At 57.0% G+C, this 25,882-nt stretch overlaps 2 protein-coding genes across 2 annotated transcripts; both read left to right on the top strand.

Annotated features, from left to right (window-relative positions):
• The first annotated feature begins 1,486 nt into the window (after positions 1-1,486).
• Positions 1,487-7,058, top strand: TMEM35B (transmembrane protein 35B). Its single transcript, XM_065421655.1, has 3 exons — positions 1,487-1,627; positions 4,818-4,998; positions 5,394-7,058. The coding sequence occupies exons 1-3, from the start codon at positions 1,520-1,522 to the stop codon at positions 5,522-5,524; spliced, it is 420 nt and encodes a 139-aa protein (XP_065277727.1). The 5' UTR covers positions 1,487-1,519; the 3' UTR covers positions 5,525-7,058.
• Positions 7,059-24,649: 17,591 nt separating this feature from the next.
• LOC135893683 (platelet-activating factor receptor-like) lies at positions 24,650-25,660 on the top strand. Its single transcript, XM_065421576.1, has one exon. It carries the CDS (start codon positions 24,650-24,652, stop codon positions 25,658-25,660), a length of 1,011 nt encoding a protein of 336 aa, XP_065277648.1.
• Positions 25,661-25,882: the final 222 nt, after the last annotated feature.

Below are 25,882 nucleotides of genomic sequence, written 5' to 3' on the forward strand. Positions count from 1 at the left end.
TTCTCTATTTAAACACAAGCAGATTCTTTTTCAGCTGAAGTAAAATGATTTCCTCGGGCTGGCTTCTCCTTTTGCTCTTCTGCTCTCTCCTGCTTTAACAAGAGTCCTGGGAGAACTGTTTAATGTTTCATGCAGTGATGTGCAAGGTATTAAGGACACAAAATCCCATCCTGGAAGAAGGGAACGAGGTTGCTTGATGCAGGAATCTATTATTTAGAAAGGATTTTTAAAAAGGCTTTCACAAAAAACCCCACTTGAATTCTGCCCTTGTCTCTGCTGCATTTCCAGTTGTTGATTAGTTTGCAATCCAGAATAGCTCGGGGTGCTGCAGACTAGCCTGCTGGTGCCCTGTCTGACCAGCTCTCCAACCTCTGAAGGGTCGGGGAAGGAAAATACGACTGACAGAACTGGGCTGTGTTTGTTCTATTCTACTCAACAGTCCCATGTGCTAAACTCTTCAAAGGAAGGACTGATGGCAAAAAACTCTGTGCAGAAACCTGACTCTGGTTTGACCCAAATAAATACCTGTAAAGGCCAGGTGCATGCCCTGAAGCTGCCCGCTTGTCTCCAGAAGCCAAGTGTAGTAAGATGAGGCCCTGAAACATAAACCCTTGTATCAGAGGCCTGAACTAAAGTAATGGTCATGACTTTGCTAACATAAAGCAAAGTTAAGCTGAGAGCCAGAGGCAGGCCCTGCTCACAGAAGTTGGCAAGAAGAAGGCTGCTAATTGCATGTATACATGTGCCAGGGTGGCACCAGAACATCCCAGTACGAACACATTCCACAGAGCTAATGAGGAACGGGCTGGCCCATCCTAAAGACAGGGTCAAAAGGATAATATGATGGATAGACTTGTTCGTTCAAACCAACGTGTACCAGGAGAGAGGCAGCACTCTAAAACAGGGGTAGGCAACCTATGGCACGTGTGCCAAAGGCGGCACGCGAGCTGATTTTCAGTGGCACTAACACTGCCTGGGTCTTGGCCACCGGTCCGGGGGACTCTGCATTTTAATTTAGTTTTAAATGAAGCTTCTTAAACATTTTAAAAACCTTATTTACTTTACATACAACAATAGTTTAGTTATAGGTTATAGACTTATAGAAAGAGACCTTCTAAAAACGTTCAAATGTATGACTGGCACGCGAAACCTTAAATCAGAGTGAATAAATGAAGACTGGGCACACCACTTCTGAAAGGTTGCCGACCCCTGCTCTCAAACGTAGAGGGGGTTGAACCTCAATGTCATCCTGGCCAAGTGGCTTAAGCTCTCAGTCTGCCCAGCGGGGACCCCCCAGCCCTGCGGGGCTCTGACGCTAGGGGGGCGGGGGTCGCAGGGGCAGGGCGGAGCCTGGCTGCGGGAGACAGACACGTGCTGGCGGGGGAAGCCCGGGGTGTGCCCGCCGGGACCCGCCGCCTCTGACGCGCTTGGCCCCCGCTGCGCCGAGGGGTGGGGCGGGACTGGCCGGGGAGCAGCAGCCGGAGCCGCGCCCCAGCCCGGGCTGTGTCTGCCCGCGGCCATGGCGCTCGTCTTCCCCGCCATCCGGGTGCTGCTCGGCCTCTTCTTCCTGCTCACCGGGGCGGTGAAGCTGACGGACCAGATCTCGGCCGAGCTCTACCAGCAGCTGGTGAGTGCGGGGGGCGCTGGCCCCGGCCCAGGGGGCTGCACCGGGCTCGGCCCCGGCCCCTGGGTTTGCAGCGGGCTCGGGCGGGGGAACCGCGGCTCCTGCAAACCCGCCGCGGCGGAGCGTGGGCCGGGCTCGGATCCGGGCTCTCCCCGGGGCGGGGTGTTTGTGCCAGGCTCTTGCAAGCGGCAGGTCGGGGTCGGGCTGCGGCCGCGCTGGGAGCTGGGTCGGTTTCGTTTTCCGCCCTGGGCGGGAAGCGGGGTTGGCAAGAGGGGCTTGCCGCCCTGCAGCCTCCGAGCGGCTCCCCGGGAGTCTAAGCCCGGTCCAGTGGGGCTGGGCGGGGGCAGCTGGCGAGCCCCGACCCCATCACCGCTCCCTGTCTCTGGCTGGGACTCTGGGCAGCTGGCCTGGCAAGTACCCCCAGAGCCCCCCTTGTGGAGGAAGGGGGGGTATTTCCATCTCCCCCTTTCCCATTGCCACCGTGCGTTTAACCCCCCCCCCCCCCAGCACGCCCGGTTTGTGGGGCGGTTCCCCCGAGTTGTAAAGAACAGGAGGCGACTGACTCCTGCAAATGAAAGTGCATCGCAGATAGGGTGACCAGACGGCAAGTATGAAAAATCGGGATGGGGGTGGGGGGTAATAGGCACCTATATAGGACAAAGCCCCAAATGTCGGGACTGTCCCTATAAAATCGGGACATCTGGTCACCCTAATCGCAGATGCAGGCCAAGGCTCTTCCCAGTATTGTGACCGGTGCTGTGTGTTCTCGGAGAGCTCCAGGCATGGGGCAGCACCCCATTGTGCTGGGGCAGGAGTAGGATCAGGGCCACAGAGGGAAATATTTACCACCCAGCGGGGGCACAACTTACAAACATGTATCGAGAGATCAAAACCTCAGCTTAACATTGCGCTCTGCCTGAAGGCTTGTTACCTTCCTTAGTTACACATTAAACCCTAGGATGGCAGAACTGGCCGGGACTGGAGAAATTATCTTTGCTTTCCCGCCAGTTTGTTTCTTTGTATGTCTAACAGCATTTTGCCTGTAGTCACTTGCCCCGTTCCCTTGTCTAGTCAGTAAGTTCTCCCTGTTGGTTGTGTGGCTTTCTCACAGCAGCAGGGGAAAGCAACTCCCCCCTCCTCCCCCCCAAACAAAACCCAACGGTATTTACAAACCCAGAACTGGTGGGGGACTCGGGCCAGAGGTGCCATCTGAAAGGGCTGTAACTGGCTTGAGGTGGGGTGGTCCAGTGGCTAGAACACTGGGCTGGGGGGCCGGCGAACTGGGTTCTATTTCTCACCTCTGTCACTGGGGTCAGATTTTCCAAAACAGCTCAGCACCAACAGTGAGAGTTGGGGCGGGCGCACAGATTTTCAGAGGAGCTCTGATCATGGGCTACATGTTGGATGCGGCGCAATCTGGAAAATCTAGCACCGTCCATGGCTGCAGGGCAACTGCATTCAGCCCACCCAGTAGGCGCAGGGATCGGTTATAAACCACAGTTGGGAAAGTGCCGGGGCTACGATAAACTGATTCTACGTTACTTTCCATGTAAATGTTGTTGAGCCCCAACCTGTGCAGTTATCGGGAGAGTAAGCGCTCTCCGGAGTCACGTAGGCACAGACTGTCCAGAGATCAGCAGGTTCGGTGCTGAGCTTAGAAAATCTGACCCCGGATGTGGGTGCTGAGCACTTGAAAATGGGGGTCCTGATTCTGTTCTCAGGTCCACCGATGTCAATGAAAACTAACTCCATGGAGTGACACTGGTTTTACACCTGTGCAGGTGAATGCAGGATCTGCCTCACAGCCCTTAATATCTGTTGCTAGTAGTGTGGGATTGTTATGGCAATTTTTCAGGAACTGCCAATGTTGCTCTCCACCGCCCTGCCAAGAGGCTTTGCAGAAACTAACTGACAAGATAAGAAGTGAACTTTCCCTGATATAACACACAAATAAATGAACTTTGATTTAAGCTGAGGCCAACAGGGAATAAAGGAGCAAAGAGCAGAGGTTTCCAGTTCTCTGTGGCTAAGGAGCAATATTGCCAGCTGGCAAAAACTATCATGAGAGGAGAGTTTTAGCACTGGAATGTCACCTAGAGCTGCAGGGAAATAAACTGTCCATATCAGCGCAGCAAGGCATTCTCTGCCACCTTGAAAAATTCCACCTGTAACCTCACCTGAAGCCTTGATGATGATGATCTATTAGGGTCGCGGCACGTATACACGCTGGATGCACTGGCGTTGCCTTCTGGCATAGTAACACTTAGTCCTTGTATAGCCCCTTCCATCCAAAGAGCACATAGCTGCCCACAATGGGAAGTATCATTAGCCCCATTCTATAGAAAGGGGAAGTAATTTGCCCAAGGTGACCCACAGATTTTGTGTCAGAGCTAGGGAGAGAACCCAGGAGTCTTGGCTGCTTAAGCCACCCACTCAATGCACTGTAAGAACCCGTATAATTAACATTCCCTAGGGAGGTTGTGGGAAGGATTCTTAACTACGCCCCCCCCCCCCCCCCTTACCTCCCAGAAAGACCCTCAAGCCAGTCCAAAAGCAGCCTGGGAGATGCAGGTTGGAGTTCCAAGCGCAGGAATGCTAGGCTGGGACCCTCTTCTTCAGGCACAGAGGGGGCACCCCCGGGTTGAATTTGCTGTTGGATTGAAAGGTCCGGCTGCTTGTTTCACAGCCTGGCTGGGCGCTGAGCACTTCAGAGAGCCTGGCCGGAGGTGTTGGGAAAAGAGGTTGGGCTGGCAGCCCGGGAAAGTGGGATCCTACGGGATGGGAAGGTGCCGGCCAGAGGGTGGGCGGAAGGGGGGATTTCCGGCGGGGTGAGAATTTGCTACGCTATAGGGCAGGTTGTTGTTGCTTAACCAATAAAGAATACGTCCCTTCTAGGCCTAGGGCCTGATTTCTGGCAGTGCTGCGCCCCTGCTGCCCCATTGACTGCCCTTGGGGGCACCTAGCGCTACTGCAGACAGGCCCATTACTTGGGAGCCCCCCAGCTGCCTTTCTAGACCTCAGAGCAAGGGGCGCCCTGCTCCTTTCCTAGCCCCCCGTGGGCTCCAGGCTGCCCATCTCTTCTCTCCCATGCACCGTGACTGAGCCCCTGCCGTGCCGTGGGCCCAAACGCCCTGTTCCCGGGAAGGGAACCGCCGCGGCCCCATACCCACTGAAGCTCCCTTCCCCGTTCCAGAAGTCCCAGTTTGTGCAGTTCGCCGACGTCTTCCCCCTGAAGGAGTTTGGCTACAAGCCGGAGCCGGGGCAGTACCTGCAGGTGGTCGGCTGGATCGAGGTGGTGGCTGGAGCGCTGCTGGCCTTTGGGCCCCAGCTCCTGCAGGAGATCAGCAACTTTGTGCTCACCATCGTCATGATCGGTAGGTGTCGGCCGCCGGGCTCCTGGGTCGAGCTGGCCAGCGGGACTTGTTACTGAGAGTTCCCCGGCCCTGCTACCCCCTCTCCTCCCCGCCCACCAGGGAGTCCTGGCTTTCGCTGCAGGAGCTCCAAAATAGATCTTTTCTCCTCGGTGGTGATGCCACCCCGTCCTCCAGAGCTCCCAGCCCCCAGCTCTAGACAGTAGCTCCCAGAGGTGTGAATTGCCCACATCCATCTCATGGGGTCTGTTGACTCTGAAGTGTAATGACAACGGTTCAAAGCCAGGGGGCCACCTTTTGGAGCCGGGTGCTTTGGGCTGATGGTGAAGGGGTGGCTCTGACCTTTCATTGGTCCATCTCCTGACTCTTCCCCTGCATGTTTTCTTCTGTCTCCCCAGGTGCCATCTACACCCTGCTGGTGCTGAAGGAGCCCTTGGCCATGTGTGCTCCGGCTACAATCTGCCTGGGCCTCCTGCTGCTGCTCAACATACGAGGAAGGGGGGGCAGGGCCAAGTCCAAGTTTGAGTGACTGGAATGAAATGGGGGGCCGGGGCGCTGGATTGGCAGGAAATGGTGTCCTCCCCCCAACAAAGTGTTGCAATGACATGGCTTCCTGCCAATGAACTCGCCGCTTACGCGCAGTACAAACTCAAAAATCCTGGGGCGGGACCAGCAGAACTAGGGCCCAGTGCTGACTAATCCGGGGACCTGGGGGACCTGCTGCGGTTTGCTTGGGGAGCAGCTGGCTGGCTGGAAGCTTTGCACAGAGGCTGGGAAGTTTCTCTTTCTGCCCTGGCTTTGAAGGCGGCCCGTCCTGACCTGCCAGGTGGGGCAGGGTAATTGGAACTGGGTTGTGGTGCATTGTGCTGGGACCTCATGGGGGGAAGCTCTGGAGTGTGCCCCAAATGGGTAACAGCTGTGTGAGTTCCCACAATGGGTCACCCTCCAGCGTGACCTGGGGTGAGTCGGGGGGGGGAGGGGTCAAGCTCCCATGGCCTAGCGAGCCCTTCACCTCTCTGCCAGCCAGTGCTGGGGGGAGAGTCCGCCTAGGAACTGAGCTGAGACCCAGAAAACTTATCTCGCGTCCAGACAGCTCCTGGCTGGATTTGAACCACTGACATCCCATCACTGATCCCCATCCAGGCCCTGTGGGGTGCTCTTGATGGGAATCTTTGCGGCTCCCATTCCTTGGGAGCCGCAGACAGCTTGGGTTTTCAGTGGGAACAGCTGAGGTGAACACAACCTTTGGCTCCTGGGGGGCCCACCCTTCTCCGCTGGCCAGGGAGAGTGGTGTGTAAGGCCTCCGTGCAGCGGGAATGAAGGAGGAACCTTCCCACCCTGCAACGTCCTTGCTGCTCAGAGCCAACGGAGATGCAGCTTGGTCCTCTGAGGCGGTGCCAGAAGGCTGCGGATCTTGCATTGGGTTCTCCGGGGTGGATGTCGTGAGGTCTCTCCACTCTGACGCCTATGACTCCAGCACAGGATCCTCCTCCATTCAGGTCAGCCCCAAACCTGCACTGAGGTGCCACCACTGCCAGCGAGACGTCTTGCCCCCTCTGTTCTCCAGGCCTTCTGGGCCAAACCCCATGGGGCTGCTCCCTGAACTTGGACATTTGCTCTGCAGTCTCAGTTCTCCCCACACGCTCTTCTCGCCCCAGGAGCCAGCCCGGCTTCTCTTGCGCTGATTCCTTCAGGCTGCAGGGCTCCAGGGCTGATTCCCAGCGGCTGCCCGCGTTGCTTTTCCCTTCTCCCCGCTGCCCACCCCAGCTTCTCCAATGAGAGCCCAAGTCTCCTCGGTCCTAGGACCAGCCAACCTGGCAGACACAGGGCAGGAGGAGCCGCCTGGCACTGCGCTGGATGTGCCACCAGCCTGAGATGCTCTGCCGGGGGTCAGGGGCTGCCCACTTTGCTCTGTCGCTAAGAATCGTATCGTGGTGCCAGTGCCCCGTGGTGCCAGTGCCCCATGGAGCTGTCTGGCCAGGCCTCGGGGGAGGAGGTGGTGCTGACTGCTCCGGACGGGGGCCACATAGCGCTGACTTTTAAATAAAACCTCTATTTCCAACTGGCTGCCTCTTGTTCTGTCCCCGGTCTGGGCCTCAGCGGCTGCTGCAAATGGGTGAGTCGCTGCCATGGACTGTGCTATCCTCGCCGCTGAGGAATGGGAAAGGGGCGGGGGAGGTGTGTGCTAACCCCATCCTCAGCCCTTGATGGGCAAGGCATGTGGTGGAGGAAATGGGCCTCTTGGGAGACTTCCTGACCATGCCGTGGATGGGCGATGCCTGCCTGCAGATCCAGCTGGGGCCAGGGGAGGGTGCAGATGGGGTGTGAGCATAGGGTGGGGCTGGGGGGGCCAGCTGGGCGGAGCTTGCCCATGGAGGGGCCATCCAATAGCTGTGACACTCCCCCCTTCCCCTAGAAGAGGGGCTGGGCTCTGAGTCACACCTGGCGGGAAGCAGCAGTGTGCCCCAGAGGTCAGAGCTGGGGAAAGCCCCAGTGAGTAGCTGTGGCCAGAATGGTGGTGAAGGTTCATGAAGGGGCCTGTTCTACAGAACTGTTTAAGAAAAGACATACAAAGGAGACGGACGGACGGACTGAATTAACATAAACAGAGGGGGTCTGCTGCTTGCCCCCGAGGACTGGGTTAAGATTATGACTGGTAACCAGGCGGAGTAAGGGATGGGAAATTAATGGACCACAATTGGTGCGTGGGAAATTAGGCCTAATTGGTAGGCAAAAAACGAGGTGGGACCATTCTCCCCATTGCCCCTTTTGGGGCCCCTCAAAAGAGGCTTGGGGAGAAAGGAAGGGACTTCTTCTACCACCACGGCTGGGGCAGGGTTTTTACTGCCACGCTCAGACCTTGATACTCCAGTGACGATGCTTGACCATCTTTGCTGCACCAATGAGGACCCTAGCCTGCTACATGTGACAGCCTGCTCTGTCTGCCCCCAGCCCCTGGGTGTCTTTCCATTCCCCGTGATCATCCTGCTCTCCTCTCTTGGCTTTTCACCTGATCCTGGGATCGGCTGCACCGCAGGCAAGATGAGATGCCCCAGCCGGCTCTGAGGAAGTGCAATGAAGCAGAGGGACCTGCCGTGACCAACCAGATGATGTCCCCAATTGGGGAGGCAAGCCAGGGTCCAGAACAACAGCTGTCACAGCCGGCCTGCCAGCCCAGAGCATCCATTCGTAACTGATCAACCACCCTGTATCCTGCGAACGTCAAAATCTGTATTTCCCCCAACTGCTATCCTATCTCTTCTCTCCCTTCAGCGTCTGTGTGTTTTGTCAAACGCGGGGAACTGACTTTACTGACTCAAAATTGACCAGAACTACCCATTTCTTCCCCAGCTGGGAGGGCTGTTTGGCAGAAGACTCACCCACCATCACCCTCTCTAGAAAGAGACTTTGATCAGGTTTCATTATTTGTGTTGCATCATCCCTCAAGTCCACTTTCAGTGTTACCCTTGTTTTGATTCTTTTCCTTTCCTGGGCTTCAGTCTGTAAATTTCTAGCCTTTGGCATGGATTTCCTGCGGTGTTTGCTGTAGTCCGGAGCGGCCAAGGTCTCCAGCTTACCCCCACCCCATTTAGCGCAGTTAGTTGATGTTGGACAGTGACCGAGTCGTGTTCATGCTTTGGGTCTGCAGCGTCCATCCAGATGAATACGACGACATGGGCTGTGCCACAAGGCCCCTGCAGCCTAGTTCAGTCACATGCAAGCAGGCAGCCCAGCCTAGCTTGTCCTGCCCTGCTGCCTCGGGCTGGGGTCTGTAATGGACAAGCCGGAGAGCGGTTTACATTTCCCTTTCCTCTGGGCATGCTCAGTGCAGCTGTGACCTGAGGCTGCAGCACTGTGGTGGGAGGCAAGCGCCCAGGTATCAGAGCGACATTGGCAGTGCTGCGGGTCTATGGGCAGCGGATTCTAGTGGGTCACTAGTGGTCAGCTCTGGTCTCAGGGGCCTCTCCCTTGCCCCTGTAACTGCATTGGCTGATGCACCCAGGGAGGGGAGGATCCGGCCACGGGGTGGGGTCACAACTCTGGCTTGCAAAGGGCTGTGGCTCCCAAGAGCGAAGCTGGCGACTGTGGTAGGTGCCCTGGGTCCAGGGACGGCGCAGGCCTCCTGGTGCCTCGAGGACGAGGTCTCCCGCAGCCCCTGCCGGGGGCTCTCGCAGGGCAGAAGGGGGCTTCTAGCCCCTAGGTTGCTTGAGAAGATGCAGCTGCAGCAGGGACTGGTTTGGGGACAACGGCTTCCTGCACGAGCTCAGTCTGGCATGCGAGGGCACGTGTGTAAGCTGCTGGCATCCCCAGAGCAGGCGGCGCGGCCCCTGCTGCGCTCGCAGGATCACAGGGCAGGTGCTGGCAATTTGGGGGGGGATGACAAACCCCTGCCTCACTCTCTCCTCTGCACCCCCACCTGGCAGCACTTAGCTTCCCCCGCCCTGACAGCCCCCAGAGCCCGGCTGCAAGGGATTCTGTCTGCAACAGGTGCGGCTGTGACTCAGGGTCCAGGGGGGTGGGGAAAGGGGGAGGACTGTTCATGCCGCAGCTGCTGGGCTGGGTGGCTCTCTGGGAGCCCTGGCCCCTGGGGGATGCCTGAGGCTCAGGGCTTCCTGCTGGCTCCCCACCCCTGCCCCTCACCCCTCCATCACTTGTAACATTCCCAGCATTTTCCCCAGCCCCTGTGGCTCCTGCTCTTACAGGAGCAGAATTCACTTTCCTTCCTCTGCTGGTGAGTCTGGTGTTTGCCAGGCGTCCAGCAGGATGGCACCAGGGGCGGATACCCTCCGTGTGGGGCAGAGACGGGCCAGGCTTCCCCGCTTGGGGGCTGAGAGCAAGGTTTGCTCTCTCTGGTGACCCCCTGCTGGCGGACCCAGAGGCCAAGGGCTGCATAGCCCCTAGGACCGAGCTCCCTGCTTGGCCCTACCGGGGTAGTTGCATGTTGGCAGGTGGGTCTGTGCTTCTCATCTGTCTTGGGGGCCAGGGGCAGGGCCTGCTCTAGCAGGGCCCCACAGCTTCCTGGACCCAGGCAAGAGCCTTCCCATCAGCCACTGCAGCGCAGACGAGACCCCCGGGGAGCAGAAGATCTGAGAGAAATCAGCCTGTGGGCGGATGGCAGGGGAGGCACGCACAGCCACCGTGGGGGCGGGAGCCAGGCAGCAAGTTGGGGCCTCTGAGATATGTGCTGGACCAACTGTCACAGGGCCAGGGAGTGAGAGCCCCAGAGTACCCTGGGGTGTGTGGGGTGTGTGTGGGTGTGTGTGTGAGAGAGAGAGAGAGTGTGTGAGTGAGTAAGACACACACACACAGCCCTGTCAGACTGAGAATATAGGCCCTGATTCTCCATTGCCCTGCATGGGTGTGGAAAGCAACTCCAAATAGTGGAACTCGCTTTGCACTAGTGCAGGGTTTCTTAAACTTCATTGCACTGTGACCTCCTTCTGACAACAACAACTACTACACGGCCCCGGGAAGGGGGGAAAGCCCCACCTCCCTGTGGGGTGCCAGAGCTCGAGGGCTTCAGCCCTGGGCAGTGGGGCTCGGACTTTGGCTTCAGCCCCGAGCTGCAGCAAGTCTAACACCCGCCCTGGCGACTCCATTAAAATGGGGTCCCGACCCACAGTTTGAGAACTGCTGCACTAGTGGAAACAGCTACACCAGGAGCAGGGCCGTGGAGAATCAAGCCCAGAGGATTTGCCAGGCGAGCTCAGACAGCATGTGTCTAGCTAACATCCAAGACCTCAAGAGGAGGAGGAAATCCTTGTAGTGTGCCTGATTCCCTGAATGGGATGGATTCCTTCCTGACCCCTACAGCTTACACTGTGGAGCCTGGCAGTTGATTACCACCATCATCCTACATTGCAGAGATACAAAGATGGCCCGACTCCTATCCACCTACTGAGCACCTGAAATGCCTGCTGGAGTCAGTGGGATTGAGAGTGCTCAGGATCTGATCTTCGGTTGGTCATCCAGCCTCAGCATTTGCCTCAAAGAACTCCTGCAGCAGGGAGTTCCACAGCTCGATTATGTGCTGCATGAGAAAGCACTGGGTTCATTTTGAAAATAAAAGAAGAGCCATCTATGCGTCACCCTGATGCTAGTATGTCTGAATTGCCAGCACCACATCATAGCTCAGTGAAGCAAACTGCTTCTTGGTCTGATTTTCGCTGACGATCAAAAGGAATTATTTACCCCCTTCCCAAGTCTTGGGTCATACGTGCTAGAAATAAGGGTGCGGAGGGGGCTGCCGCACCCCCTGGCGTGAAGTGGTTTCCGTTATATACAGTTTGGTTCAATATCTCAGCACCCCCACTACACACATTATTCCAGCCCCCCTGCACAGGGGCTCAGATCGGCGCCTCTGACCCTCTTGCTCTTTGTTTCTGAGAACAGAGAAATAACTTTTGGGAAAGTCGTGGGCAGGACAACCTCTGAGAACCAGGTCGCCTCGCCCATTGCATCCGCCCCCGCCCAGTCAGAAGGGAGCTGGGCAGGCTCTGAGACCGGGGAACACATGAGGGAACACACTCGACAGGCCTGTGAGGCATTTATTCTGGAATCCCCTGGGCGATTGCAGCCAGGCATCTGAACCCCAGAGAGTGGCACCGGTCCCCAGCTCTGGACATTTTGCTGCTGCAGGGAGGGCTTTTCTTGGTGTGTTTCTACTAGCATTGATTACTCAGTTGCCGAGTGGATGGGAAGGAAGCTCCTTGGTGCACATAGTCTCCCTGTCTCAGCAAAGAGACCCCCAGTGTCTGGTGCTCATCACAGAGGGGGCAGGAGTCTCCCATTGGCAGAGGTTCCATTCTCCCAGCTCACAGGGAGGGTGGCAGGGATGCTTGGAGATTGGACCGTTGGAGGAAATGGAAGTCCTATTGAACTGATTCTGGCCAGTACAACATAGTGTGTGTTACACGATCACTTCTTCTTATGTCTGCAAAGAAACCCCTGCAAAATGTGGCCCATACAGTGCTGTGCGCCTGAGTCTGCAGACAGACTGAAACTCCAAGAGGGATGTGAGCATCGATCACCATGGCGTGTTGACTCTGAAACCTAATGACAAATGTAAACAAACACCAGCACATTTCATTATGGATCCTTTTAATCAAGAAGTCAGTGACTCACTGTTTGTGGGTGGAGCTTGGCGGTGTGGGTGGAGCCTGAATAGAGGATGACTACTTTTCCCTCTACAGCCTGACCTCTGCTGGATTGGAGGCCCTGGGGATCAGTAAATTATTTACTCTCTGCTTCCCACTCACAAACGCAGAGCAGCAGGCCCGGTATTGGGTCTACGATCATACATTGGCACAGTGCCCCTCTGTGTGGTTTCTGGGCACACACACCCATCGCTGGGAAGGGGCCCACAGGTTCCAAAAGGAAACCATCTAAGAATGTATCCCTTCCCTTCCAGCCAAGGTTCTCCAAGCACGTTATAAGCAGTAACTAACTAACCCACACAAAACGTGTTGCTCAGATGGGAGGAAACTGAAGCACTGAGAGGGGGAAGTCACGTACCCTAGGTCATGCCACGAGTTTCAGAACAAAACCCAGGTCTCCTGAAGCCCCGGTGCTGGAGCCTTTGACGGAGCACAGACCAATCTAGTGCTGCACACCTGTCTGGCAGGGCCTCCCAGGAGCGCGTGTTAATTCTGAACGTCACTTTGAAATGAACAAGGAACAAAACCTGAAAGGAACAGAAACTCCAGCGTTGCTCTCCCCTCGCCACTCGTTCAGCACAGTTGGTGAGTTGTGGAAACTTGACCACATGGAGTTGTCATGCTCCCCATCCATCCCTCGGGCTGCACTGCACCAAATACATGCTAGTTCCTGCCCCGCGGACTCTCCCACTGCAGGTCTCTGCAGGATCCCGGGTTTCAGGGATTCCTGCTAATGTTTCCCTTGGCTCAGAGCCCAGGGGGTTCAAACCCCTCAGGCCATGATCCTTGCTCCCCCCATTCCCGTGGGATATGCATAATTCAGCTAATGTGATCGTTAGAGGTGTAAACGGGTGTAGTGAGTAGGAACATAAGAACAACTGTACTGGGTCAGACCAAAGGTCCATCTAGCCCAGTATCCTGTCTTCCGACAGTGGCCAATGCCAGGTGCCCCAGAGGGAATGAACAAAACAGGTAACCATCAAGTGATCCATCCCCTGTTGCCCATTCCCAGCTTCTGGCAAACAGAGGCTAGGGACACCATCCCTGCCCATCCTGGCTAATAGCCTTTGATGGCCCTATCCTCCATGAACTTAGAGTCTAGTTCTTTTTTTGAACCCTGTTACAGTCTTGGCCTTCACAACAGGAGCAGGCTGGGGATTTTACCTCGGTATACGGCATTGGTGAGACCAATACTGCATTCAGTTCTGGGCTCCACATTTTAAAAAGGATGTTGAAAAATTGGCAAAGGGGCAAAGAAGAGAGACAAAAGTTATTTGAGGGCCGTAGAAAATCCCCTGCAATGAGAGATTTAAAGAGCTCCGTCTGGTTAGTTTATCGCAAGGTGACTTGATTACTGTGCACAAATAACTTCCCAGGGAGAAAATACCAGCTCTGAGAGGGCTTTCTAATCTAGCGGAGAAAGGCGGAAGCAGAACCAGTGGCTGGTAGCTGGAGCCAGATGTGTGGGAACAGAAAAGAGGTGCACGTTTTTAGCTGTGAGGGTAAGTAGCTGTTGGAAAGTGCTACCAAAGGAAGTATCGACCTCTGCATCTCTTGATGGTCCAGCCTGGCTGCCCTTCAGGAAGAGGCTTTAGCCCAACACAAGTTCCTGGGCTCAGGACAGGGGTAACTGGGTGAGGGGCTGTGGTCTGTGCTATGCAAGGGAGTCAGACAAGCTGATCTGAAGGTCTCTCTTGGCCTTTGCATCTAGGAATCCCCATGGGAGTCACTCATTTCATAGAATCCTAGAATAGGAGGGTTGGAAGGGACCTCAGGAGGTCATCTAGTCCAACTCCCTGCTTAAAGCAGGACCAATCCCCAGACAGATTTTTGCCCCTGATCCCTAAATGGCCCCCTCAAGGATTAAGCTCACAACCCTGGGTTTAAGCAGGCTCAAACCACTGAGCTATCCCTCCCCCCTTCCCAAGGTGAGTGTTGTCCTGCTGGAGTCTGGGGTTGAGGTCAGGACCAGTCGCACTCAGGCACTGCCCCAGGTCCAGCCAGAGGTGTTAACCTTAGCGCAGCTGGGCAAAGACACGATACACTGTAATTTGCAGTGGTGCATCTTGCCTGAGTAGTTGGCCATCAACAGGTGTTACCAGTGCCAGTCCCGGGGGGGCAAATTCTCACCCGTGGGGGCGGGTGCTGTTGTTCTGTATCCCAGCTATGGTTAGGAAGAAACTTCACAACTGTGAGAGAAAGGGGGCCAGGACACCTGGGTTCTGTGTTCAACTCTCCTACTGCGTATGGGTGAGTCACTGCCCCACTCTCTGCCTCAGTTTCCCCACTGGTAAATGGGGCTAGCAACACCCAGCTCTCGGCAGGGGTGGGGGAGCGACAAGTGTTAATTTCTCCAGGTTCTGTCCCTCCTTTCCATCCCCGATCCTGCAGCGAGTGCTCTGTGGTTAGATTCCTGAGCCCCACCGCAGTCCAGGCCAGCGCAGACCCTGGCTTGCACCCTCAGCTGCCACATTGCTCAGTCAATCTGGCCCGGAGAGCAGGGAATGAAAAGGCCCATTATCCCTGCCAGTCACACACGGCTGATTCATCCCAGCCGGCACCAGGCTTTCCTGCTGGGCTAAGCACTACGGGCCGGTGTGGGCGGGAGGGCTGGGTCAGGGAAACAGGAATCCCCTTCACCTCTGCACAGAGTGACCCCCAGTGCTTTGGGCCCTGGACTCTCTGCCTTAGCTGTTAGGTCCCATTGTTCCCACCTGTAGCCCACTCAGGGCAGATGTGCGTGACGTGGGTCAGGGGCTGATGTGGGACCATGGCTGAGCTGTCTCTGGGAGCCAGGGCTACGTCCCCACAGCCCCACTTGCAGTGCTGCCGGCCTCCTCGGGCTTGGGGAAGCCTTAGAAGGGCTTTTCCTCTCGGAGTCCCCTTTTACAAACATGCACAGGTGCCATGCCCTGCCCTGCCTCCAGCTGCCGCCCCATCCCCTGCGACACCGGGCGGATTAACCCTTGACAGAGAGACGGCGCTCGGGGGCTGCGGAGATCAGACGTGCCACGCAGCCTGGCTGGGCTCTTTAAAGCCTCCCAGAGACCTGGCTCAGCCAGACGGCGAAGTGCAGCAGGGACGGGAACGCTGCCGACCCACCAGCCAGCCTCGCAGGGTAAGACACCAGCTTGGAGCAGCCTTTCAACCCAGGAACCTGAGCTTCCCACTGCACCCCCCGCAGCGACATTGCATTGCAGGGGAGTGCTCAGAACTAGCCAGTTCTTTGGATGGGCCCCTCGGAAGAAGGGGTAGGGCCCAGAGCCAGTTTCCCCCCCTCTTCCAAGAGGAGCGACTGGCTGGGGGGGGGGGGGGCTTTAGCAGGGCAGGCTGCTTTCCCCTCCTTGAAAAAACATTTGGCTGCCCCTCCATAGCTGCTCTGGTTTCTACACCAGCTGTAGAGCATGGAATGGTGGAGCCCTGTTATTCCCAGCGATGGGAAAGTCCTAGAGATCACTGGGCTTCTTCTTCTGCGATGTGGGACAGGCCTGCTGCTCAACTGTGACAAACAACGCTTTTGGCTCAGCGCTGCAGAATCCAGCGGGGTAGCATTGTGTAAGAGTGAGCTTTGGAATTTGTATTCTGGGTGCAGTGGGTGTGGGTGGGTGTGTGAAGAGTCTCTCTCTCTCTCCTTGGCCTGTCACTTTGCTGCTCTGTGCCTCAGTTTCCCCATCCATTCAAGAGGGATATGGCTGTATCACCTTTGTAGAGAGCTTTGAGAGCTACTGCTATTGTGCACAATATAAGAGCCAGGGTGCATTATGAGGATCTATATTCCAAGCTAAGGGCCACTACTGCTTAGTAATAAACAGTCTAATGGGAAAGCTTAAGAGGGCCAAATCTTTTTTTGTTATCGAACTCACTGCTCTGCCAGTGGGCTTGGAAACAGAGCTGGTGTCTGCGGAATAGTCTAACACGTGCTGTGTCATCGTGACATTTAAAAGAGCACCAGGTTTTTGCGGGCTCTCCACCCACCCGCGGGGCTAGGTCCCTCACCCCGTGCCGATCTGTTCAAAACTCATCCTCACCTGCGAGTGCCGAGCTCCCAGAAATCCACTGAAAATCAGGGCCACCTAGCAGGTCTCCCATACAAGTACTAACCAGGCCTGACCCTGCTTAGCTTCCGAGATCAGACAAAATTGGGCATGTTCAGAGTTTGGGGGAAGATCCTCCGCTGTTGTCAGTGGAAGTTAGGAGCCTAAATACCTCGGAGGATCAGGGCCTTGGTGAGTAAATACTGACACTTAAGGGAGGAGTGATTTTCGTGCAGGTCAATGTGAAAGGGTCACGGCAGTCTGAACTCTGCGGTGGCCTGAAGATCCCTTCTCTGTAGCACAGACCGTTTCTGTGGCTGGGATGAAAAGCTGAGCTCGGGTGGTTTGTGTCTCTTGAGACAATCCGCTGCCTTTTGTGGCTGTTTGTCAGCTAAGGGGGCCTGGCAGCGTCTCGGCCTCCCAGCGTGGGGCTGAAATGACTCGTGCCAAAAAAAGCCACAGGCGTAAGTAACATCAGCTTCCTTGTGAGGATGTGACAGCCAGTCCATGGCAAGCAGATGTGTCTGGGCAAGGCTCTCTCTCCCTCTCTCCCCGACTCACGCTCTTATCTGCCCCTTTGAAGCAGGGCTGCTGCAGAACAAGTCAGACACGGTGGGTAAGGACCAAACCAATTTTCTTACCACTCGGTCTCTGTGGGGGCTCTTTGCTGCATCTCTGGGGCTTTCCCCTGCTGCCTGTGGGCCCAGCCACGGGGTGTGTGTGTGTGTGTGTGTGTGTGTCTGCATGGCCCCCACCCTGCAGAGCCAGCTCCTGGGGGTTTAGATGCACTGGAGATGGCATGGCTGGGGTAGCTCCGTAGCACCCTAAAGCACCATCCCAGGCAGGGACTCAGCTGGACATGGCAATTCTAGATCTTAGTTGCCTTGGCTCTGGGGAGGAGACGGGCGTACACACCTATTTGCTCCCTGCACATTCAGAGCTGGTAAATGTGCCAGCCCAGCAGACGGAGGCCCTCTGAATAGCTGCAGAGCAGGGACAGTGTGAGCAGCAGCTTCCTGGACTCCCGCCCCAGGAGGGCCACTGCTAGCCAGTCTTTCTGTGTGCTTGGCCTCGTTGCTGAGACTGCTAACGAGGGGCCCCGCTAGTGTCCAGTGAGTCGGTGTTTCAAAAGTGTGCGGTGGGGGGAGACAGGAAACCTTTCTGGGTGTCAGTAAGTCCTAGAGCTGTGCGAGCTGGAGGCAGGGTCACAGGGGCAGTGATTCAACCTCAAGCTTCAGGGCTCAAACCGATCGCCTGCTGCGGTCAGGAAGGAATGTCCGACCCCCTGGTCTCAGCACTGAACAAGTGGCCGAGTGCCTTTGCTGGAAGCTGGCCCCTCTCTGGGGCAGGGCAGTAGCTGCTGATCCGATCTGAGTTGCTCGTTCCTTCCCGGTGGGAACGTAGCCTGTTGTCGGTTCCCCACGTGGGAGGGGAGCGTGTGGCTGGCAGCAGCGCAGGGCGAGTGGGCACAGCCGATGAACCAGTGATTGCCAGGCAGAGAGAAGCCAGCGCCTGGCTCGGCCAAGGGGGAGCCGCACTGCCTGACTGGAGCAGGACGCGGGCAGGGACATTCCGACGGGCGCACATACACGGCTGTGGCAGGAGTGCTAAGCCCCTGCAGCTGTGAGCTGGAGCCGGGGCAGCATCTCTGCGGGATCTTCGCTCGGTGGCTTAGACCCTCGGCCCTGGATGCAGCTGTGCCTCTGACTCACGGGGGCTTGGTAAATCCCCCAGGAAATCCCTCTCTCTGTGACAGCCTGGAGGGCTCTGGGGTGGGGCCACGGATGAGGGGCTCAGGAGGGGGCTCAGGGCTGGGGCAGAGGGTTGGAGTGGGGGGGTGAGGGCTCTGGGGTTGAGGAGTTTGGGGTGCGGGAGGGGCTCAGGGCTAGAGCAGAGGGTTGGGGTGCGGGGGTGAGGGGTGCGGGGTGGGGCCGGGGATGAGGGGCTCGGGAGGAGGCTCAGGGCTGGGGCAGAGGGTTGGAGTGGGGGGGGTGAGGGCTCTGGAGATGAGGGGTTTGGGGTGTGGGAGGGGCTCAGGGCTAGGGCAGAGGGTTGGGGTGCAGGAGTGAGGGGTGCGGGGTGGGGCCGGGGATGAGGGGTTCAGGAGGGGGTGAGGGGTGGGATGCGGGCGGGGGTGAGGGCTCTGGCTGGAGGTGAGGGCTCTGGCTGGGGCTGGGGATGAGGGGTTTATGATGCAGGAGGGGGCTCAGGGCTGGGGCAGAGGGTTGGAATGGGTGAGGGCTCTGGGGTGGGGCTGGGGATGAGGGGTTTGGAGTGTGGGAGGGGCTCAGGGCTAGGGCAGAGGGTTGGGGTGCGGGGGTGAGGGGTACGGGGTGGAGCCGGGGATGAGGGGCTCAGGGTTGGGGCAGAGGGTTGGAGTGGGGGGGTGAGGGCTCTGGGGTTGAGGGGTTTGGGGTGTGGGAGGGGCTCAGGGTTAGGGCAGAGGGTTGGGGTGCGGGGGTGAGGGGTGCAGGGTGGGGCCGGGGATGAGGGGTTCAGGGGGGTAAGGGGCGGCGCAGAGGGGTTGGATGAGGGGGGGTGAGGGCTCTGGCTGGGGGTGTGGGCTTTGGCGGGGTGGGGCCTGGAATGAGGAGTTTGGGGGGCTGGGGCCAGAGAGGATGACTCCCCCCACCCCTCTGCCCCCTGGCAGCAGAGAGCTCCAGGGGAGAGGCCCCCCTCCCCCCACAGCAGCACACTCACCCCACACCACGGTCACTGCACGTTCTCCTAGGGCCCCTCTCAAGTCCAGGGGGTTACACTTCCCCGGAGCAAGAAATCCTCATTCAAAAACAAGAGCGCTATGAGTTCAGAGGGAAAACCGACAACCAACAAACTTTTCCCACCCTCATCTCTGGAGAGATACTACGGGGGGGGGGTGAGGGGGAGACTTCATGCTGCACCCCAGGAGAAGCCCTGAAAGGAGCCGCTCAGGTGCGGGAGGGGCAGTGAGACGTCCTGCTGGCCATGGGGCATTGCACCCATGGAGACAGAGGGGAAGCAGCTGGCTCAGTGGGACGGGGGAGGAGGAGAAGCGGTGAAGTTGTTTGCAGCGAGGAGACAGGAAAACAGCCTGAGTTTCTCCCCCCAGAGTGGAGATGGGGAGGAGGAAGCGTGGGGGGAGCGGGTGTCGGAGTGCCCTGGCTACAGCCACACAGGAGGGAAACTAGCAAAAGAAAAGCAAAGCGGAGGAGAGGAAGGGACAGAAAAAGCCCAAAGCAGCCACCTGGGGCCATAGGCGCCGACTCCGTGGGTGCTCTGGGGCTGGAGCACCCACAGGGAAAAATTGGTGGGTGCTCTGCACCCACCGGCAGCGCCCCGCCCCATTCACCTCTGCTGCCGCGTCCTGCTTTCCCCGCCCCTCCAGCGCTTGCACCGCAAAACAGCTGTTGCGCGCTGCAAGCGCTGGGAGGGAGGGGGAGGAACGCGGTGCGCTTGGGGAAGAGGCGGGGCCGGGGCAGGGATTTGGGGAGGGATCCAATAGGGGCAGGGAGGGGGTGGAGTCAGGGCGGGGCTGGGGGGGGCGCAAGCCCCCACCGACGCCAAGGAAAGTTGGCGCCTGTGCCTGGGGCTTCCTGAGCTGCTGCGGTCACCCATTCACTCCTCTGCACCTCCACCCAAATGCCTCAGCCTGCCGCCGGCACCGCTCCCTCGGGCAGCCACCCGCTGCCCAGGGCACAGGCAGGGACGCTCCAGGGGAGGCACGCAGGGCCAGGGGAGAGACCGGTCCCGAACATCGGTGGAGCCGGGCCCCCGGGCCCTGAATATTGCTGGAGCCCGGGCACCACGGACCCATATAACTTGCTGCCCCTGATCAAGCCAGACTAAATCTGGCTTCCTTTGCCTCTGCATTCGGGGTTCTCCTTTGGCCCAGGGAATGGCTGAGGCTGCTGCTGAAGCTTGCTGCACAGATCTATGTGGCAGCTGGAAATATCTGCAGTGGAGCAAGGGCCCATCTGTCCTTTCCACCTTTAGCCATGCAATCGGGCCTGGTATTTCTAATGCACGGCCACTGGCCATGGCCTCTCAGCCTCAAGGCCTCTCCTGGGCCAGGTCATGGGGCAGGGAAAGTACTGACGTTGGCTGCTCTTGGAGCAGAGAGCCACTGCTGGACTCCGGTTCTCGATTGGGCTGCAGTCCCAGGATTGAAAGGGATGGGGAAATTGGACTGTATAGAGAATGCGCGGCCTGGCTGCTCGTGAGAACCACAGTGCTGCTCCTCCTGGCCACGCTCCGACTGAGCAAGGCACCGCTGAGTCGCCTCCTGAATGGTCCAGGCAAAGGGCTGAGGCGGGGGGGGTGCTGCAGAAAGTGTGTGCGTGTGTGTGCGTGTGTTGGGGGGACGGACTTCAGCCAGCGACTGATGCCCCGCCCCCTTGCAGAAGTGAAGGCGTTGGTTTGTCTGGAGGAGGGCGTGGGGATGGCGCTGACTGCTGTCCCAGCCCCTGTATCCACTCGGCCCAGAGTGGACCAGCTGGCGTTTGGATCCCACGCCTGGGAAAGAAAACCCCCAACTCCCCATTGCTGCCACTGGTGCCTTCCTCAACATCTGCTGCCGGTGAAACCTGGCGCTGATTTCCCATGCGATAATGACTCCAGCTGGGTTGTGGAGGTGAAGAGCTTGGCCTGCTCTGTTTGGGGCCCAGATGCTATGGGGATGGGTGCATTGCCTGGTGACTAGGCAGTCAGATGTGCATAGTTAGATTGAGGGATAGCTGGATGGACAGGAGGGGAGCACAGATCCAGAGAGCGACAATCCCTTCCTCCTTAACCCACATGGCTTTCTGGAGCGACCGTCTGCCTTGGGGCGAGCAGCGGGAAGCACTGCACTTGCTTGGTTGAGAAGTTAACGGCCAATCTGTCTGTCTGTCTGTCAGGTGGCAGGCTGTGGTTTGAGGTTAGGGTTCTCGGGTGATTCCTCCACTGCCGCATGGCTGCTGACAGTGCATGATGAGCAGAGAGTCACATAGAGAGTGGTGACAGGTTTCAGAGCGGTAGCCGTGTTAGTCTGTATCAGCAAAAAGAACGAGGAGTCCTTGTGGCACCTTAGAGCAGGGCCGGCTCTGGCTTTTTTGCCGCCCCAGGCAAAAAAGCCTCCCGCTGCCCCCCCGCCCCCGGAGCGTGGCAGGGGAGGGCGCCGAGCCTGGCCGCGGGCCGCTCTCCCCAACCGGCCGGAGCGCCGGGGGGAGGGCGGCGAGCCCGCCGCGGCTCCGCTGGCGGCCGGAGCCCCGGGAGGAGGGCGGAGAGCCTGGCTGGGGCTCCGCTCTCCCTGGCGGCCAGAGCCGGAGCGCCGCGCCGCACTGCCCCCCTCCAGGTGCCGCCCCAAGCACAAGCTTGGTGGGCTGGTGCCTGGAGCCGGCCCTGCCTTAGAGACTAACAAATTTATTTGAGCATAAGTTTTCGTGGGCTGAAACTCACTTCATCAGATGCACGCAGTGGAAAATACAGTAGGAAGATATATATATACACAGAGAACTTGAAAAAATGGGTGTTGCCATACCCACTCTAATGAGACTAATCAATTAAGGTGGGCAGGAGAAAAAAAACGTTTGTAGTGATGATCAGGATGGCCCATTGCAAACAGTTGACACCTTCAGCTGTTTGAAATGGGCCATCCTGATTATCACTGTTCTGCAGAGAGCTGCTGGGTTAAGGGCCAGGTTCTTCCCCTTTTTCCAACAGGGCTGGGCTGCCTAGTTCACATGGAGCGCTGAGCATCAGTGTCCTTTGACTTCAATGATTGGGGGGTGGGCTCCAGTCAGGCTAACGGGGCCGCGCGTGTGTGTGGGCGAATTCCCTGCCTGTCCACAGGGGCACCATTTCAGACTTTTCGGGGGGAGGAGGGGGAGAACTTTAACCATGATTCCAGGAGCTACTTAGGCAACTGAAAACACTTGTTTTTTGGCAGATAACAACTTAGAAATTATCTGACAGGAGCATTGTATCCAATTCCTATAGCAAGAAAGAAAATTCAATCAATATTAGACCCACTCAGCTCTAATACTAATGTGTTCTGACATTTTGTAGCAAGTCACTTACGGGACACTGGTGAGGTTTAAATTGTAATGTCTAGTCGTACTCAGATACTCTTACTGAAGTCAAAAGAGACCATCGTGATCATCTAGTCTGACCTCCAGCACATCACAGGCCACAGAACCTCGCCCACCCCCTCCTGTAACAGACCCCAAACCTCTGGCTGAGTCACTGATGTCCTCAAGTCATGATTTAAAGACTTCAAGTTACAGAGAATTTACCATTGACACTAGTTTAAACCTGCAAGTGACCCGTGCCCCATGCTGCAGAGGAAAGCGCAACCCCCCACCCCCACCCCCACGGTCTCTGCCAACTTGACCCAGGGAAAAATTCCTTCCTGACCCCAAATATGATGATCAGTTAAATCCTGAGCATGTGGGCAAGACCCACCACTAGCCCTTCCCAGCTAGTGTCCCTCTCCAGCCATTGGGGATTTTTGCTACAGGCAGTCGCCGATGGGCCACATGCCATTGTAGGCAGTCCTGTCATACCATCCCCTCTAGAAATGTACCAAGCTCAGTCTTGAAGCCAGTTAGGGTTTTTTCCCCCCACTGCTCCCCTCCCAGAACTTCACTCCTCTGATGGTTAGAGACCTTCACCTAATTTCAAGTCTAAACTTGTTGTGGCCAGTTCATATCCATTTGTTCTGGGGTCCACATTGGTGCTTAATTTAAATAACTCCTCTCCCTCCCTGGTATTTATCCCTCTGATGTATTTATAGGGAACAATCATATCTCCCCTCAGCCTTCTATTGGTTAGGCTAAACAAGCCAAGCTCTTTGAGTCTCCTAAGGTAGGTTTTCCATTCCTCAGATCATCCTAGTAGCCCTTCTCTGTACCTGTTCCAGTTTGAATTAGTCTTTTTTAAACATGGGAGACTCGAACTGCACACAGGATTCCAGATGAGGTCTCACCAGTGCCTTGTATAATGGTACTAACACTTCCCTGTCTCTACTGGAAATACCTTGCCTGAAACACCCCAGGACCGCATTAGCTTTTTCCACAGCCGCATCACATTGATGGTTCATATTCATCCTGTGATCAACAAATACACCCAGGTCTTTCTCCCCCTCGGTCACTTCCAACTGATACATCCCCAGCTTATAGCAAACATTCTTGTTGTTAGTCCCTAAGTACTTGCACTTTGCCCTATTAAATATCATCCCATTTCTATTACTCCAGTTTACAAGGTCATCCAGCTCTTCTTGTACGATATTCTGATCCTCCTCGGTATCAGCGATACCTCCCAACTTTGTGTCATCTGCATATTTTATTAGCACACGCCCACTTTTTGTGCCAACATCAGTAATAAAAACGTTTAATAAGATTGGTCCCAAGACTGATCCCTGAAGAACTCAACTGGTAACCGCCCTCTAGCCTGACAGTTCACCTTTCAGTATGACCTGTCGTAGTCTTCCCTTTAACCAGTTCCTTATCCACCTTTCAGTTCTCATATGAATCCCCATCCTATCCAATTTAATTAATTTCTCATGTGGAACTGCATCATACGCTTTACTGAAATCCAGGTAGATTAGATCTACTGCATTTCTTTTGTCTAAAAAAATCAGTTCTCTTCTCAAAGAAAGACATGAGTAACTTTGTTACCGCCTCTTGAATACAACAATTGAAACAATTGTAGAAAAATCTATAATTATTTTCTATCATTTAGGCTACTTTTCCCAGTTCACCAAGCTTGGAACAGATCATTTAACTTTAGGAAACCTCCTAACAGCCCTTTCTTATCTTAATCCGCTGTTAATCACTCTCTTTATAAACAAAATTCTGAGTCCTGGACCCTGCCTCAGGGCGCAAGCTGGGAGCAGCTCATCTCCTGTCTCCTCTGCAGCACTCACTGCATTGCACACTCAAAGCCCTCCATGACCCCCCAAACTCTGCCTGTGGCCGCTGTGCTCGTGTTTGCTCCGAGTCTTATGCTTCTAGGCTTTGCTGTGAGTTCAGTGCTTAGATGCTAGCTGGATGGATAGAGGAGCGTGTGTGGAGATGGATAGATAGAGGGGCTGTATGGAGAGAGGAGTGGGTGGCTGGATGGCTGATTGGAGGGGTGTGGATGGAGAGATAGCTGGAGGGGTATTTATGGAGCTGGCTGGCTGGATAGATCAATAGAGGGGATGGGTGGATGGGGAGATAGATAGGTGGAGGCGTGGGGATAGGGATAGATGGAACTTCTCTGGAGTTTGAGGGGGTCAGGCTGGCTCCTCCTACCCAGCAAGGTGTGCTGGGGCCAGGTTGACGACACAGCTTTATGAGGAGCTCCTAATCAGTGTCAGCTCCCCGCCCAGCTCAGGACTCTGACCCCCTTTCAGGCACACAGCCCACGCCTCCCCTCTAACCCTGCCCCCTCTTGTCTTCCAGTGGTGCCGCGATGAACAATTGGACGGCCAGGCTGGAGGCGACGGAGGCAAGTGGTGCCGCGATGAACAATTGGACGGCCAGGCTGGAGGCGACGGAGGCACCCCTGGGCGCTGCCCACGGGGAGTGTCAGCCGAGTGACCCAGTGCAGTTTGTGCTGGTGCCCCTGGTGTACTGCCTGGTGCTCTGTGTGGGACTGCCTGGCAATCTGGTGGCCCTGCTGGCCTTTCTGCAGAGTGGCCAGGTGAGGAAGGCCATCCGCATCTACCTCATCAACCTCACGCTGGCCGACATCCTCTTCAACCTCACCCTGCCCCTCTGGATTCCCTACTACTTGGCCGGGGGGCACTGGGCCCTCTCGGACGCCATCTGCCGTCTGGCCGGGGCTGCCTACTACATAGCCACCTACAGCGCCATCGCCTTCATGACCCTCATCAGCTTCAATCGCTACTGCACCGTCCGGGTGGCCAGGCTGGACCTGGCTCTGAACCGGCGCCACGGGGCCGTGGCAGCTTGCGTGATGGTCTGGCTGCTGTTCTTGGGCTGTGCCGTCCCCTTCCTGGCAGCCCAGCAGACCTGGGCAGGCTCTCGGGGCACCAAGTGCTTTGAGCAGTTGGCGTGGCACAGGAACCTCGCCTACGCCATGGTGGGCTTCTTCGCGGTCTCCTTCCTGGTGGTGCTGGGTGCGTATGCCTCCATCATGAGGTTGCTCTCGGCCACTGCCTCCCAGGGCAGCCACCGCCGGCTGGCCCGGGCCATGGTGCTGGGGATGCTGCTGGTGTTCGTGGTCTGCGTGGCCCCCTATCACCTCACCCTGGCCCCCTGGGTGGCCGGCCAGACGCAGACCCCCGGCTGCAGCCCACCCTCCACTCTGGACATCCTGCACACCCTGAGTGTGGCCCTGCTGAGCCTCAACAGCTGCATCGACCCGCTGATCTACTGCTTCTCCATCAAGTGCTTCCGGGCTGATCTGTGGAGGACGGCACGCAAGATCGTCCGGTGCCTCCCACTGCCCCCCTCCCCGCTGGAGAGATCCATACCCAACGTCCGGTCCTCCTCCTTCACCTCCTCCTAGTGAGGCCACTGGGAGAATGGCTCACGGCTTAGCTCGGCTCCCTCTCCAGGGCACTGGTCCACTCTGGCACCAGCCTCCAGTGCCTTGGCCCTGTTGTGAGAATCTGAACTCACCACCAGAGCTCTTCCAGTTGGATGTGGAAGGTCACCTGGTAACAGCATCTCCCTGGCCTGATGGGTGGGTGACTAAGTGCCCGGTGTGAGCTGGAGATCCGCTCCCTGA

The sequence above is a fragment of the Emys orbicularis genome, chromosome 23 (genome assembly GCF_028017835.1).
Source record: "Emys orbicularis isolate rEmyOrb1 chromosome 23, rEmyOrb1.hap1, whole genome shotgun sequence".
NCBI classification, from domain to species: Eukaryota; Metazoa; Chordata; order Testudines; family Emydidae; genus Emys; species Emys orbicularis.